The sequence below is a fragment of the Montipora capricornis genome, chromosome 6 (genome assembly GCF_036669925.1).
Source record: "Montipora capricornis isolate CH-2021 chromosome 6, ASM3666992v2, whole genome shotgun sequence".
NCBI classification, from domain to species: Eukaryota; Metazoa; Cnidaria; class Anthozoa; order Scleractinia; family Acroporidae; genus Montipora; species Montipora capricornis.
Window position 1 is genome coordinate 23,173,784 of NC_090888.1, and position 16,743 is coordinate 23,190,526.

Consider the following 16,743-nt stretch of genomic DNA (forward strand, 5'->3'; position numbering starts at 1 on the left):
CCGATTAACTTAATCCGGGATTGGCGTAAACTTTTGTTTCATAGACCGTATTCATAAATGGTGCCCAAGAAATTACTCTTTTGTCCTTGTGCTAATCATCCTCACTAGCCTTACTTTGGCGCATAAACTCTTTTGAATTTTGTTCGTGCTAACGAGGCTAGTGAGGATGATTGGGATAAAGACAAACGAATAATTACTTAGCCGCCATTTATGAATACGGTCTATGTTTTCAACGTTTTGGTGAAAGTTTCCTTCGCTTATTTTTGTTTTTCGAGATTAACTTCTTCTAATGTAAATTTTTACCGAATATCAGCCTTGAATAGCATTTGGGAGTAGAGAATAAAACTCCTTTGTTAATTTTAAACCTGAGATTAGCGTTAATCAGCTTTTGAACAACTGGCCCAGCATGATAAGTTCAAATTGAACTGTGATTTGTAATACGTTTTTCGGATGATTTACGGCTGATCTTGTAATTTTTGGATGAAAGGAGTTAAGGAAGCAAGTAAAACTGCGGGATTTGAATAAAGTCTCCTTCAACAAAATAAATAAGTAAAAAATCCCGTATCCTGATAACCCGCTAATAGGGCTTCGTTGTTTGCATTTGCAAATTTTGTAACATTAACAATGAGTTTTTACAACAAACAACTTCAAGTTACAGATTTATTTTTCTGGTAATTTCTCGCCATTTTCCGAAGTTTACCTGTAGTTGAAGTTCACGGTAACTAGACAATTTGTGTTAACTGTTTGCGCATTCCACAGATACGCCCTTGTAGCTGTCTTGTTTCCTTTTAATACTTATGCGGTTCAAGAAAAATTCATTGCCAAACTGGTGAATTCCAAAGTAACTTTCACTCGAAAAACCGATATCGTATAAATCGCTTCGTGGTTCATCCCACACTTGAAGTCCACTTTCTCTGAATATTTCTGGGCAATCTGTACAATAAAAAATGTTATTATATGACTATCTCCGTGAGCGGGCAAGATGAACCAAATCGCGCGCTCTGATTGGCTACCCGAGCGGGCAAGATGGAGCGATACTGCCCGCTCGGGATTTCTCGCTTGGTCCCGCAAGATCAAAGATCATTTTTTGGTGTTTTAAGTCATATAATAAATCCTTTATTGACCAAGATTGTTCGGTCAAGATGACTGGATATTGGCCTCGTTCTTTTTTTGCGTGTTTATGGACCTCGACTTCGTCTCGGTCCATAAACACGCAAAAAAAGAACTTGGCCAATATCCAGTCATCTTGACCTCACGCTTGGTCAATAACCCATACTTATTTTACTAGACATCAAACACACTTTTCTAATCCATGATTACTTCTAGTTTTTGTGGTAGTGCATTATGCACTATGTCACCGGGTCGTAAGAGTGTCAATCTCGTCCCCAGAGTCCGCTTTTCTTTTGGTCAGCACCAAGAACCTACCCGTACTCTGGCCACTTCCAAGACAGGAAGTCCGCAAATCATGGACTTCCGGCTCGTCACGCACTCTCAGAAATTTGAAACAACAGTGGTTGTAACCGGTTACAAAAATGGACCTTCACTACGACTGCGCATAACTTGGAAGTGGCGAGATTCCGCGTTCTTGGTGCTGACCAAAAGAAAAGCGGATCCTGTGAACGAGATAGTGTAAGTCCGTGGTGGCAATAGGCCCGCAGCGCGTGCATAAATCACGAAAGTAAACAGGTTTGTTGGATGCGTGCTTGAGTTTCAACTAATGAGCCCTAAAATCGGCAAGAATTTGTGCCGCTATTAAATAATAAAGGAGCGGCCATTTGGGCGATTGTGATCCTTCTGTTGATTTCGCACATATTTCTTGTCAAACTTTATAACCCTTGAAAGAAAAAAAAAACACAAACTAACCAACTATTTTGGGTTGTGCAACGCCATTCCAAAGTACTGGCAAGAAGCCTTTAACCGTGATCTTGAAAACGAATCAGTCCGCGACAGACCCTTTAAATATTTCATTTTGCATGGACTTGTCAGCAAGCACGCTCACTTTACGTCTCCAAAACGTTCCAAATACCTACATCTAAAGCTCGTCTAGCAAAGGCCGGTTTTACTGATCAGAGCATCGAGGCGTTATACATTCTCCCGTTTAAAGTCACCAAAAATATAAAACTCTCGATGTTTCAATTCAAAATCAACCACCATATTTTTTACACTCGCAGCAAACTTTTTAGAGCTAAAATTATCGAAAACGATGAATGTCAATTGTGTGGTGTAAGACAGACCTTAGAGTATCTGTTCGTAGAATGTCGGCACGGCCATACTTTCTGGAACCTTTTTGCCTCTTGGTGGAACTCTAGTAACTTGCCGAGGGTAGCTCTGACGAACAATGCTAAAATATATGCACATCACCCTGAGAAGCGATCTTTTCACGCTGTCAACATGTGCCTTATAGTAGCCCGTTACGACATCTATACTGCAGCCAAAGAAAGTGAATCTTACAGCATAACAGCGTTCAAAGTATTTTTAAAGAGCAAATTATCCACGGAGTCACCAAGCGTTCGAGCACCCGTGAGCTTTTAGACAGTCATTAATACATAGGAAAGTGTTTTTTTTTATTATTTTTGTTTTATTTTATTTATTTATTATTTATTTATTTATTTTTTATATGTAATGATTGCCAAGTATAGCGAACAATGTAAAGTACGCTATTGTGAATAGTATCATTAGTGTAAGTTAAGATAGTTTTTGTGAGTAGCAGTAGTAGTGTACGTAACGGTGTATTGTAAGTAATGTAAGTACTGTATTTAAATAAAAATTAAAATTAAAAAAAAAACTAACTAACTAACAAACACAAATAACATACAAACAACGGTGACAAACAGCGGTGACAAACATCAGATACAAACGCATACTTGAAATTATTTTTTACTTGACGTTTCATATGCTTCTGTAACATCAATTTATCGAAAGAAAATTCTCACTGGTCTTTACACTAAATGGGACTCATTCACTCCTCGAAAATACAAAGTAAATCGGATCCGTACTCTCACTTTTCCTTGTTTCCGCATTTGCTCGTCGCCTCGAGCTCGTTTGTTACAATTGTCTTTGGATGAACATAAGGTGATTCCTTAGTAATAGAAGTTGTCGTAAGATTTTTTTAAAACTTTTCTCGATTGTTCCCTGCATTATGGGTGACTCGAAATGTGCAATTAAAAAAATAGGTCACCAAGCTCGTTTGAGAGACATAACTTGCTCAAGTTACTCATTAATCAGTGCGACTTCATCTATCAAGGACGAGTTTATTCCATCGGTTCAGGCTAAGTTTTCAGTGAAGGAACAGGAAGCACACCTTTGACGTAATTCTTTAAATAACAAAACAGGTGAATTGTATTGCTCAAAAGGAATAATTTAATGTTTGTTTTATGGCACAGGAACAAGTCTTGAAAAGGCACTGACTACAAATATTCTTCGGGTGCGTGATCTCGAGGAGACAATTTTGTGTCCACGAGTGATGGCTACGAATACTATTTTTCCTGTAACTTTTTTTTCTGACGTAAATTTTTTGAAATTTTTTTACAGCGCAGAGAGGATGAGTAAGAGAATAAAATTATGCCAAACAAAAGATAGGTCACCGACCACGTTTAGGAGAAAACAGAAAGCAAACCAAGCTCGACCCCTCGACAACACGTCTCCCCGATAGCGCGGTTTCACTTTCACTGTCGGACTTAACTGTTCTTTAGCATCATCAAGGCTATCACTCGACTTTTTGTTTCGGGAGAGTCTAAAAAGTTTTCCGTTTTGCTCTTTACTGCTTTGCTCTGAAAACGGCCATTTTTCTTTCTAGTGAGCTTTCCCGCACCAAAGGTCGCCATTTTGAAATGTTTTTGGCCACGTTCAATGTATCAATATTCCGCATGGGTACGAGTCTTTATGGTTAAATTTAAACATTGTTTTGTTTAGAAATATCCGCTGAGACTTGTGAGACAAAGAAAACAGAACTGAGCCATGAAATTTGACCATAAAGCCTCTTAGCCATGCCTGAATACGAACGTGGCTTACGCTGTGTTATGCGCAGAACAGGATGCGCAGTGCAATACTAGGGAATCACCTTAAGTTGCCCCAGAGGTGTTGTTAATTATTACATGAATGATGTCTTGCAAACGCAACAAAACAAACCACTGACCTCAACCATCACAGTTCCCAAGAAGAAATTTCTCTTAGTTTTACCTTATTTTATAGGACTTCAAAGCAAAATCGTTAGTAAATTTTAAACAAATAATGTCGTGTGTAAATTAATTCTAAGGGGGCATTGACCTTAGAGTGATTTGTCAAAGCATTCGTCGCATTAAATCTCTCTTCCCTTACAAAGATAGACTTAGCCGTGGCCAAATGGCTAAGATTGTATATAGAGCTGCCTGTCGGGACTACAATGATTTTTATATCGGGAAAACTAAAAGACGGTTGCATTTTAAAGCATTAATTAATTGTAATCATACGTCGGCTCTTGTGGACCATGTTGCATACTAAACTGATCACAGTTTATAATGGGATCATTTTGAAATTTTAACTTAAGGGCGATCCGACGTTTTCTGTAAAATAAAGGAAACACTGTTGATCAAAGATTTAAAGCCGAGCTTAAATGAATATGGCAGCAGCGAAAAGCTGTGTCTTTATTAGTTTTTTGTCACCTCTATTGTTGCTTAATAGTTAATAGTTAATAAGTTAGTGATCCTGTGTATTTAAACTCCACTTTCGTATTAACCGTCACTTCTGAAGATGTTCTGTAGAGTCAAAAACGCCCCAACCATTAAAAAAAAAAAAAAAAAAAAAGCAGAAACGATTGATTTTGTGTGAAAAGCGAACAACATTGAATGCAAATAAATTTCTGTCATTCTAAAAAAACTTGTTTTAAAACTTGGGTAGCGGAAGCCGAGGTTTCTGGAATAATTTTGAGTAATCAAAGTTGCAGTCAAACAAAAAATACCTCCTACTTTCTTCAAACAAAAATCTAAGAGGTGTTTCTAACTGGCTGTAAGTTGGGAGAGATTCTTCTTTATACATATTACTCTTTCAGAACCGATCATTGAATTCAGGTCAGGTGTGTATTCTTTCGAAAAGTCAATTTCAACTTAGGACCTTTTCAGTATTCATTTCATGTCCATTTCGCAGTTCGATGATATGAAATCTAAAAGTCTCGTGTGCTGAGGCAAGAAAAAAGTCGGACGAATTTTTTCAAGGTGTCTTTTAATTACACAAGCTTTAACTACCTCACGAGGTAGTTCAGTAGAAACATGTTTAAAAGCTGCTTAGTCGGGCGCACACTTGTTGTAAACGTCGCGATCTAAACTCTGTTTAACTTGTTTAACTTGCTGGTGTGGGCGGGGTACTAGATGGCGGCGGGCAGATGAGTTCGCAGCACACAGGAGACGGAAAAGTGAGATGGGTTCGTTCGCATAACCATACATCCTTGCCTGGTTTTCTCATCCGACATGAAACGTAGTAGTAGCAATTCCCAGGTTCCAAACGACAGTTTAGATTCCAATCTTCCTTCATGCATGCTGCTACTTTGTCCAACAGTTTGTTTGGCTCGCAAGCAGTGAAGTTGTTGTAAACTGTCAATGGCTCTGTCTGTCTGGTATCACGTCTTCGCTCACTCCAGATGACTGCAACACAATGCAACCGTGAGTAATAGTTGACACTACAGCTGCCCTCCCTGTTAAGTATAGTTGTACTGCAGAATTCAATGTGTGCAGGACCCAGATCGAGGAACAGCCGTTTACAAACGGAGCAGTTTTAGCACTGAAGGCAATTGGTGTTAGCGCGGAGAGAACAAATCACTTTATTAATACTGAATATGAAAATGGCGTTGTATAGTTTGGTGTGGTTGGGTGTGTTTGATCATGGCGGACAATGTGGTGTGCCAGTCGAAACAGAAACGAAAGGAAAGGCAAGGCCAATTTTTACAGCAATGTGGCCACCGTTTTTTGAAAATGTAACATACTGCAAGGAATGGAGTGTTGAATAAAGTAATGAATAACCATGACTGTTATCATTCGATGTATTTTTCCTTCCTTCGCCACGTTACCTGCGAATAACTGCCTACAAATAAATGTTTTGCTGCAAATAATATTCTGCTCATGCGTAATTGAAAGCACGCTCTTGTGAGAAATGGCAGTTCGCTTTCCTGAGCTTTCAGAAAGTGATCTAATTATTGGAAATTGTGAAAAACAAACTCAGTCATCGAATGATAAAACAATTATTGAACTCGGCAGATCAATTATTTTCCTCAGCCTTCAGCTTCGGCAAATAATTGATCTGCTCGCCACTAACAAAGCACGATATTTTGCCAACGTCGCCAAATAATTATTGTGAGGAGATAATTTAGTCACTTTTCAATCCCTTTGTGAAAAAACAGACTTCAGACAAAGGCTAGAGATCTCGCAGTCCCTTCTGAGTTAAGGGCGTAGTTCGAAAGAAACTGTGGTGCTGCGTCGGTGGGGAAGTAGTATACAGAAAAGTTTAGTTTTATCAACGGTGTTGATAATGTAAATTGGCCACGGTACAGAGATTCTAAACGCTGAGGTTTCGAGCGTTAGCCCTTCGTCAGAGCGAATCCGATTCGCTCCGACAAAGGGCTAACGCTCGAAAACGTTAGCTTTTAGAATCTTTGTACGGTGGCGAATTTACATTACCAACTCCCTTCTGAGTTAGTCGAACCGCCCGCTTTGGTCACGCAAGGGAGCCGGGGGGAGATCGCTCTATCACCATTCGCCTCTCGGCTGGGCGGTTCGACTAACTCAGAAGGGACTGCGAGCAGTCTAGGCAAAGGCGGAAAAAAAGCTGTCTCTTATTTTTTGAATAGCTGCTCCAACGCGTGATTGCACGATATGTGACGTGTGACGCACCGTGACATATGGCGAGAGTTCTAGGGAGTTTAATAAACCGAGAACAATTCGGGCGAACTTTGATCGATTACTTAGATCCCTCTCACACAAAAAATGAAGTACCAAAACTGCAGCGACACACTGGTGTTTCTTCACTGGAAAATTGCTCTCAAACTAAAAAAAACTTTCTGTCCAAGGTGATCGTTGATCCTTTGCTCCACACATGTCCAATATACATGAACTGAGTCGGGTCGTCAATTGCTGTTGACGGCCCGACTCACCGGATGTCGGGTCGTGAAATTTAAAAAGGAAGTAAGATTTACTGCCGGAAGTCGAACTGCCTGGGGCATCTTCAAATATCTCGACGGATCGTGACGATCCGATCAGGTCGTAACTACCCGTCATTTGAAAAGTCGACCCGACTTTTGTAAGTGTCAGGTGGTGAGAGAAAGAAAAACTTTGATGAACAAAGGAGGCTGTGCTGCTCAAAAATGTTGTATGCTTCGTTGCCAAAGAATAGCGACTAAAATATCAATATACGCATAGAAAACTATAGAAATCGACCAAAATAGCATTCACAAATGTTGCGAATGTGTCCTTAATACCCTTAAGGTCGGTACACAGGAGGGAGCTTGCTCCCGCAGCACGCTCCTGCAACACGCTTCTGGAGTAAAGCTCCCTCGTCTGCACCAACGATTTCTCGCGAAAAAATATGTTGCGCAACAAAACTTTTGCTCCCGAGTTTTGCTCCCTTATATCAAACTGGTTTGATATGAGGGGGCAAGCTCCAGGGGCAAATCTGTTGGACGAGTGTGTTTCAGGAGCAAGCTCTCTCGTGTGTACTGAAATTTGCTTGCCGTGACATCACGTGTCTCCAGTTGGCCAATCAAATTGGCTTATTTTTTTCATCCACAACTTTTTTCGCAAACTTTTTGTTATTAAAAAAACTCTATGAGGTATTACCTGGGAATATCAAAAACTAAAATGGCAAAATTATCAATTTTGGGGTATACCGATACCTCACAACATCACTCTCACGGGACCAAACACATTAGGCAGCTTAGGCACGAGCGTTTTTGAGTCGCGGACGGCAACCGGAAGTGAGCCTCACCATCTGCCTGCCTTTGCTTTTTTTAAAATGATCATTTACCCTGTAAGCCGCAGAGGGAAAATGTTCTGCGGGATTTTGGAGAAAAGAACTTATTGAAGTTTCCGATGCAAATCTCGCTAAATAATTGGTCTAATATTTTAAATGATCAAGATCCTGACAGTTCATACAATGCTTTCTTCTCTGACTACAGCAGAATCTCTGAGGTGTTTTTCCAGATAAATTAAAAGTTGCAAAAGTACTTCCAGTCTTCAAAGGAGGCGATCCCGATCTGTTTGCTAATTATAGATCCATATCCCTTCTACACAATTTCTGTAAATTTTTTGAAAGGGTCATGTATAATCGTCTAGTTGAATTCGCAGAGCGTCTGGAGATTTTATAGTGTTATCAATTCGGATTCCGAAAGAATCATTCTTGCACTTCTTCACCTTATTAACAAAATAACATCAGCCATTGATCAAAACCAGGTTACTATTGGGGTTTTCCTAGATTTGTCCAAGGCATTCGACACCTTAGACCACCAAATCCTGATTTGTATACTTAAGCATTATGGTATAAATGGGCTGGGCCTAAAGTGGATAGAAAGTTTTCTTTGTAATCGTAACCTGTTTTTCTAGTACAATTATACTTTATCATCCAAGCAATGCATCAAGTGTGGGGTGCCCCAGGGTTCTATACTAGGACCGCTTTTTTTTCTTTTCTGCATAAATGATCTTCCGAATGCCTCGCAATTAACTGAAGCTTTGCTGTTTGCTGATGACACTAATATTTTTTATTCCCACTCAGATGTTAACCATTTAACTGCTGTTGTAAATAAGGAGCTCCAGAACATAAATACTTGGATGAAAGCTAATAAGTTATCTGTAAATGTTAAAAAGACAAATTATGTTATTTTTAAATCTAAGCATAGACGAGTTGGTACCAATATATATCTCTCCCTGGATGGCTTTGTGATTAATCAACAAAAGTTGTTAATTTCTTCGGAGTATTAATAGATGAAAACGTTTTTTGGAAATGTCACATTAATCATATCTGTAAAAAGATGTCGAAGTCCATAGGTATAATTTCTCGAGCGTCCTTTTATTTATCTACGAGAACCAAATTATCCTTTTATTATTTTTTAGTCTACCCCTATTTAACTTACTGTAACATTGCTTGGTCCTCTACTTATGTAACGAATTTGAACAGAATATTCTTGCTGAAGAAACGTGTTGTGCGAATCATATCTAACGCTACTTATCGAGCTAATACTACTCCGTTATTTTCTAAACTGAAAATTTTAGATATTCTTAAGCTTAATTATTTATATGTTGCTAAGTTCGTGTTTTCTTATCATCATCGCCTATTTCCACCGTCATTTCTCAATTTATTTGTTACCAAAAATCTCGTGCACTCTTATAATTATAACACCAGAAGGGGTACAAATTTTCGTCCCCATTTTTGTCGAACTAACGCTAAATTATTTTGTATACTTTTTCAAGGTCCAAAAATTTGGAATTCGCTACCAAATGATATTAAGCAATCTGAAACTCTATTCTGTCTTAAAAGACGTTTACACCATTTTTTATTTAATCGATAGATATAATTACATTATAGTTGTAGTCAATTTTTCCCATCGATCTGATGCATGCGTCTCGTTTAGTAAGGAGGCCTCCCTCGTATAAGCCCAGTGGTTTCTGGAGACCCTCTTGCCATTTCGATTATGTCTTTGTCAGTGTGTGTTATCCATTGTAGTGATTGTTCTTTAGTGACTTACTTTATTATCTGGTCAAGTTATAAGTACATTTCTTTTCCTGTAATTATTATTTTCTTTTGGTTGTATGGCGAAACAAACAAATAAATAAATAAACAAATAAATGAATAAATAAATTTTAAAAAAGGGGTTTTTTCATGTTGAATCTACAATAGTTAAGCAGAAGGGCTGTAAATCTTTTTGATGGAGTGATAAAAACTCATTTTACGTGAGTGCTGAAACGTCTAGTTCCAATAAAAGACATATTTCTTTTTTTTTTAATGAGATCTACGACTCGCTTGATCTTGCTGTCATTCAATGAATTGTAATGAAAATAATGTACATTGAAATATTCAGACATCTTCATTAAATATGAGTAAAATTAGTTTGTCTATTGTTGAAAAGCTCAACTGACATTTGTAGAGATTGTTTTACTATTGAATTGTCATCTTCATCTATTACTAAGTAATTGAGGATCTTTTATTGATATCTATGATAATGGGATATTTACCAAGTTCGGCTCTACTGGCCATATTTGATGCTTTCTTGTGTACTGCAAATATCGTTTACAGAATTGTAAATGGGTTTTTTGGTTGGAGAGTTGTCCGAGGATTTGAAATCCGACTTAACAAAGGTATCCCAGACTTCACTATTCTAAGTTAAAATTGGTGAGATCATGGAGTCAAAAATTTTGCATGCAAGTGAAGGTTTCAGACTTAAAAAATCAGAGTGTCGTCCCAAACTAAAGAGGCCAGGGAGGGCCTTTTGCCGCAAGTGGTCTAGTGAAAGCGTAAAGTTTCCAGAGGATGAAATGCAAGTTACAAGGTAGGTGTAGTTTTGGACAATGTCGATTTTTTCATTGCCATTGTAGAAGCTAGAGTAGCATTTTCTTTTCCATTTTTGGAAAATCATTATCTTGGTTTTCTTAGGATTTATTTTTAGCATCCAGAAGTTGCAATACGAGAATAAGGTGTTCAAGCAGTGTTGAAGTCCTACGTTGGATCGTGATAAAACAATTAAGTCATCTGCATATAAAAGAGAGTTAACGCAGGGGTTCCCCATTGACGAGTAAAATCGTCTGGCGTTAGACAGAGTAAAATGCTAAGTCTGGCAGGTTTCGGCCGGTTTGGACATCAAAGGGTTAAGTTTCATGCCATTTGGTAAAACAAATGGGTCAGGTAGGATATTGTTAAATCTACAATCTACAATCTTGGACACAATCTACACTTGAAGGAAATCTACAATCTTGGAGGAAACTATCAAGAAACTGACCCTTGTTACCCTTCCCCCATCCAATACTAATTAGGGGCTATGTTTTCCAACATTGGTAAGAATGGAACGAAAAGTGCTCAAATCAACAAACCAACTGCCATTAACAGTTGCATGTAGCTTTTGGTTATCATGGCACGAGGATAACTGGAGATATACGACAAATGTTGTAAATGTAAATTTTAAATTACTATTTTTTTTTCTTCTCTCTTTACGTTTTTCCTTTTTAGGCCCTCCTATTTGAATAGAAACAAACCACTTTTTGAGCACACTGCAAGTATAATCCCGCTGATTTGTTCAATGGATTCAGTGACCTTCAACCATGGTTGAAAACATGACTCTATGAAAGGAACCAAAGATTTTTCTCACTATAGAGTGGCATTTTTATTAAATATCCCATACGGACCTTCTTACGCTTTCATTGAAATCACAATTTTTTGAAAAAATCCGTACGCGATGGCGAAAACAGGGCTGGAAAACAGGCGGCCTAGGGGGGATACAAGATGCAAAAACCTGCAAACTTGCAATAAGCAAGAATTTTAAAAACAAGTGAAACTTAAAGACAAGAAGCAGTCATCCCCATCTCGTCGATGCTCTTAGCTTATTGCAGTCCTTTCTGACTGACAAACCTCTTGAATTTATGTTAAAGAGTAGCTTACATACTTTCTTCTCCACGGTTCGCTGTGTTCATTGGAGAGACATCCGCTTTGTAAATCGGTAAAGTGCCACAGAAAGCCAACATCTCTTTGGTGAGATAAGGCCTGTGAGCTGGACCGGTTGGCTTAAGTAAATTTGGCTTTGTGCTAGTAGGAAGAGATCCACGCTGTGAGTTTGCCTATTGAAGATGAAAGTAATTAACTTATAAATTTTACTTTATTGCTACGACGGGGGAGGGTACTTCCTATTTATAGGGTAATGGGTCCCATTTTTATGACTGGATTGACAAAAATGGGATTGATTTTCAACAGACTTCCGGACAGAGTTGCTAGTATGCAGTCGCAAATTGTCGGGATTTTGCGGCTAAGAAAATTCTGGCTAGCGAAAAGATTCGAGGTAAAAAAAAAAAAAAGTTGTTACAGAAAGCAACAGAGCGCTTTTGATTTAATATTTACTGATCGCATTACATTCCGTTTTCAAATTACAATTAATCCTTAATTTAAGCAATTGCATAAACAGAAAGTGACTAAGTTGGGGTCCCTAAAATTACATTTACTCAAACGTGACTAAGATGGGGTATATATTTGGCCATAAAATAGACTATAAAGCTGAAGGGGTTCTGAGAGGCCAGCGGCACAGACCCAGCGAATTACCCCTCTCCCGGGTTACTACGTTGCTGCAGGTAGACAAGCAACCGAACCGTAAGCTTCATTTTGTACCTACTTTACAACTTACCCTCTGAAGATAAGAGATGAGAACGAAATTAGAAATATATTTTATTGTATATCAAGACCTTCGAAAAGAGCCTCAAAACAAACTCGGCGGGCCGTACTTTAGAACCGTCATCACCCGCTAATTGGCCTGCAATCACAGTATGCGCACTATCTGAGAGATAAAAAATTGACCTACGACTGCATCAAAGGTTAATTAATTAATTGATGAAAAATAAGACACAAACAGCAGTGATAAACATATTGAACTTTTTCATTTTGATAATGACTTGACGTTTCGTATGTGCTCTACATACATTTTCAAAAGTAACCGTTGAAATTTAAAACAGCTATTTATATATAACAAATCGGATGAGGGGACTGGAACCTAGATTAAGCAAATACTTAACAGTAAAATATATAATAATAATAATAAAAACAGAAAAGATTAATAAAGCATCAGCTTTTCACTTCCGACGTTGACGTTGAAAGCTGGCTCAAGTTCTTGAATAAAGAAGGTCTCTTTTATTTTACAATGATAGTCAGTTTTTCCCTTCGCTAAAATATCAAAATGATCCCACTTGATGTTATGTCCAGTGGCCTTGACGTGGTCAGCAATGGCTGAAGTATTGTCATTTTTAGCTAGGGCCTTAAAATGTTCGGTTTTTAAAACGTTAAAATGTTCGGCTAAACGTTAAAATTGTTCGGCTTAAAATGTTCGGCTGTTTTAAATTTCAACGGTTACTTTTGAAAATGTATGTAGAGCACATACGAAACGTCAAGTCATTATAAGAATGAAAAAGTTCAATATGTTTATCACTGCTGTTTCTGTCTTATTTTTGATCAAACTACGATTGCCCTAGAACAAAAGTATTTAATTGATTAAGTTCATGATTTAACGAAAAACCATTGCATGAATGAATGAATGAATGAATGAATGAATGAATGAATGAATGAATGAATGAATGAATGAATGAATGAATGAATGAATGGATCAATCAATCAATCACTCAAGCAATCAATCAATCAATCAATCGATCAATCAATCAATGAAACATAATGATAATGATGATACTATAGCGTCTGTACCTGTAACTGTTCTGGTCACTCATTAAAACATTATGGATAAGTTAATTTAAATTTTGGTCAGGTAAAATACTCTATGATACAGATTATTTCCTTGTTATGACTAAAGCCGCCCTGACATTTAAGTCCGTTTAGTTAAGAGCCATTGTTAAGAGCCATTGTTGAAATACAACACTATCCGGTAGCTACTCGAAGTTGTCTTCAAGAAGTAATTTAGTTTCAACTGTCTTTTCAAGGAAATAACAAAACAAGCTAGCTTAATTAATTATGTTTGGACGGCCATAAAACGCAACTGGAAACTTATAATCCTTACATGTTTTCAACGTAAACAACCTCTTTCCTTATTTTTTGTTTTTTGTAATTTAACTTTTCTGAAATATTTACCCGTTTGATATCCTCTTTCAGTTTTTGTGGAGATGGCAAGGACGGATCCAATACAGTGATTCATTGTGTTGCCGATGCGGCAGAATGACAGTGATGAAAGAATACGCTTAATTCGCGGGATAATAAAATGCGCCTTCTTTTTGGATGATTTTGGCACTGAAACTGTATTCGGCACACCAATTGGTAACAAAACTGGGTATCTAGACTCTTTTGAGCGTTATTGGCTCACGCCAACATCGCAAAAGCTATTCTTTTTTAGTAAAAACTCATTTCGTTATTTTTTTTATCCTTATACTGAAAGAGAAACTATAGTCTTTAACAAAAGCATGCGCTGTAAATGCGCTGTCTTTGAGGATTCTATTCCGTTTTCCATTATTCCGAAGTGTTTTTACATGACGTTGCGTCTAGGCCTGTTCGGATTGCACTGGGCATTTTCTGATTTTGGAGCAAAATTTGAGCACTTTTTTCCCACTTCGGGCAACATTTGAGCTGTTCCTTTGAATCCTGGGGTAGTTCATAGCAACATTTTGTCTCTAAGAACAATTTCCTTAGTAAAACAGGATTCTTATTCGATCGTTCAGTTTAATAAGTTTCAAGTGTCAAGTTTAAGTTCCACCTCAACTTCAAGTTTACTATTACTGCAGAGCGAGCCGAAGTGAGCGAGCAGCAACATAATCTGGATTTAAGGAAAAGTATGTAAGCTGCCACGAATTCTCGAATTCACCGCTTGCTACGTATACCAGAATGCATTACGTTCAAATAAAATGGACCGCGCCTCGAACAACCCAAAAAATAAAACAACCTCTAAGTAAATAATCCTGTAGTCCTGTGTTCGGGTCTGTCATTTTACTAAAATGACAGACCAAAGAGGACTTCAAGCGGGATCTTAATGTATGTGAATATTGGTCTTGGTGACATTCGCTACATACTGAAATCTCAGTCAACCAATCTAAAACATCATTATATTAAAGCAGTAGCTCATCAAGAGGAGCCTTTATCTCCCATACATGGCCTAGGAGTCAACCCTTTCCCAAATAGATTTATTTATAGAACACCTCCCTTGGGAGATTCAGCACGCTCACTGTTGTCAGGAGCTCTTCATGAGTTCCTGCTGTTGTAAAAGCCAATCAAAGCAGAGCTATCTCAGCGTCAAGGGAATTATGATACTTTTCGCGGGAAAAACCTGTTCCTAAAAATAAATTTACTCGGGAAAGGGTTGACTCAAGGAATTAGAGGAGATAGAGGCTCCTCTTGATGAGCTCCTGATTAAAGCGATAAAACTGAATCAAGCGATATATATTTAGACGACTTTCACTGTTATGAGCTTTTCCAGGCAAAAAAAAAAAAACTTGAAATGTAGTCAAATTTTGTTAGCTTTATAGAAACTACTGAAACAATTTACTCTTACCATTCGATGGAAATATATAAATTTATCGTTACTTTGTTTGAGCGCGGGATAGCACTCAAGCTCTTTTTCGCTTTGTAAAACTCCTGCATGCATGCAACTCACATATAAAACCCTGTTTAACGACCACGACTGAGGTAAATCTGTTCTTATGGTGGAGCCAATATCAATACAAGTTACCCTCTGGATTAAGATTCAAGTCTACAAAGTATCGCTTTCCTCGCCCGGGTCAAGTTGTCCTTGTTTACATCAAGTACACCGAGTCATCCGGAGAGATCCTTGACTATTGCTACGTCATAGCCTCCGAGTTGCACACACAAAAACAAAGATGTGGGATTTTTGAAGAGTTATTGTTGGCTATTTAAACACATTAATACCAAATGAGTGGTCGAATTCTACAATCATAAGAAGTCCCCCCCCCTCCCACCTAAGAACAATTGTGATGAAATTGTCGTTGCTCAAACTTGTAGAATGAATAGAAAAACTACGATGAAACCGTGATACTCTTCATTTTCAAAAGTGCTACGATTAATGCGATCGAGACTGAGTTAAATTAAGCTTGCCATGTGGTTCAAACCATAGCTCTGATCGTTCTAGTTCTACATACATTTGTTAATGAGTACCAGGACAGATTTCAAGTTACAATTTCGTTTCTTTCTACATACAGTTTAGACAACTGAGGAATCTTTCCATTCTCGCGATCTCAGGCTGGTCCAGGGGGGTTTGTAGTGTCTTCAGGTCAGTGGCTTATCAGCTGGAGGTTTGTATTTTCTTTCTCTTTACTTTCCTCCACTTCATGACGGTCTGGTAAGGGGGTGGTCCGGGTTAAAATTTTGGCATATTGACGATATTTTCATTCCTGCAACAAACTAAGGGTGCGTTCGATAGACCATGTACCGGAATAGGAATGCATGGAAAATAGAAGTTAGAAATCCTTCTTTCATCAAACACCTGCTAAAATGCTATTTTAAGGACGGTGCCTACTATTGTTATTCTGTGCATCTCCAGATACTCGGATTTCCTAACGCCGATGCTTACTAATACAGGGATATTTTTGCGCGGTTTAAAACTATCCGGAGAATAAGTACTTTTGGTATTCAAAAAGAAAATTGGGGGTAACCAAGCGTTTTTAACTCTTTTTCTGTTCAAGTTTAATAATAAAAATTTAAATTAAAAAAAAAAAACATAGGCACGCAATGCGTACGTGTGGTGTGTAGTATCATAGCGCTGTATCCTGTCAACTGAGCTGCGTGTTAGCTCTAATAGTACACGTTGATATATAGCACAATATTGTTTTGGTACTCTTTATCATTATAGTGCCATGGTAGATGTCTTAGGTAAATAGCCCCCCTGAGAATACATGTGGTTACTAGTAAAATACTAAATCCCAGAAAAGATTGAAGAAAATAAAAGAGAGTCCAGAAACATTGGCTTCAAGGCTGACATGTTGAGTTATGCACGCGCTACGGGCCTATTTACCACTACGGTCTTACAATCACTCACACAATCACTCACTCTTACCAACCCGGTGACATAGTGTGTAGTGCACTTATAAA

General features: G+C 38.0%; 1 protein-coding gene across 1 annotated transcript in view; it reads right to left on the reverse strand.

Moving 5' to 3' along the window:
* Positions 1-2,943: 2,943 nt before the first annotated feature.
* The window catches only part of LOC138053467 (uncharacterized), a 35,543-nt gene continuing 21,743 nt past the window's right edge, over positions 2,944-16,743 (reverse strand). The window contains exons 4-5 of the mRNA XM_068900096.1: positions 11,609-11,780; positions 2,944-5,615 (exon numbers count right to left, since the gene is read on the reverse strand). Coding sequence (XP_068756197.1) covers positions 5,314-5,615; positions 11,609-11,780 — 474 coding nt within the window. The 3' untranslated portion in view covers positions 2,944-5,313. The remainder of the gene's footprint in view (positions 5,616-11,608; positions 11,781-16,743) is intronic.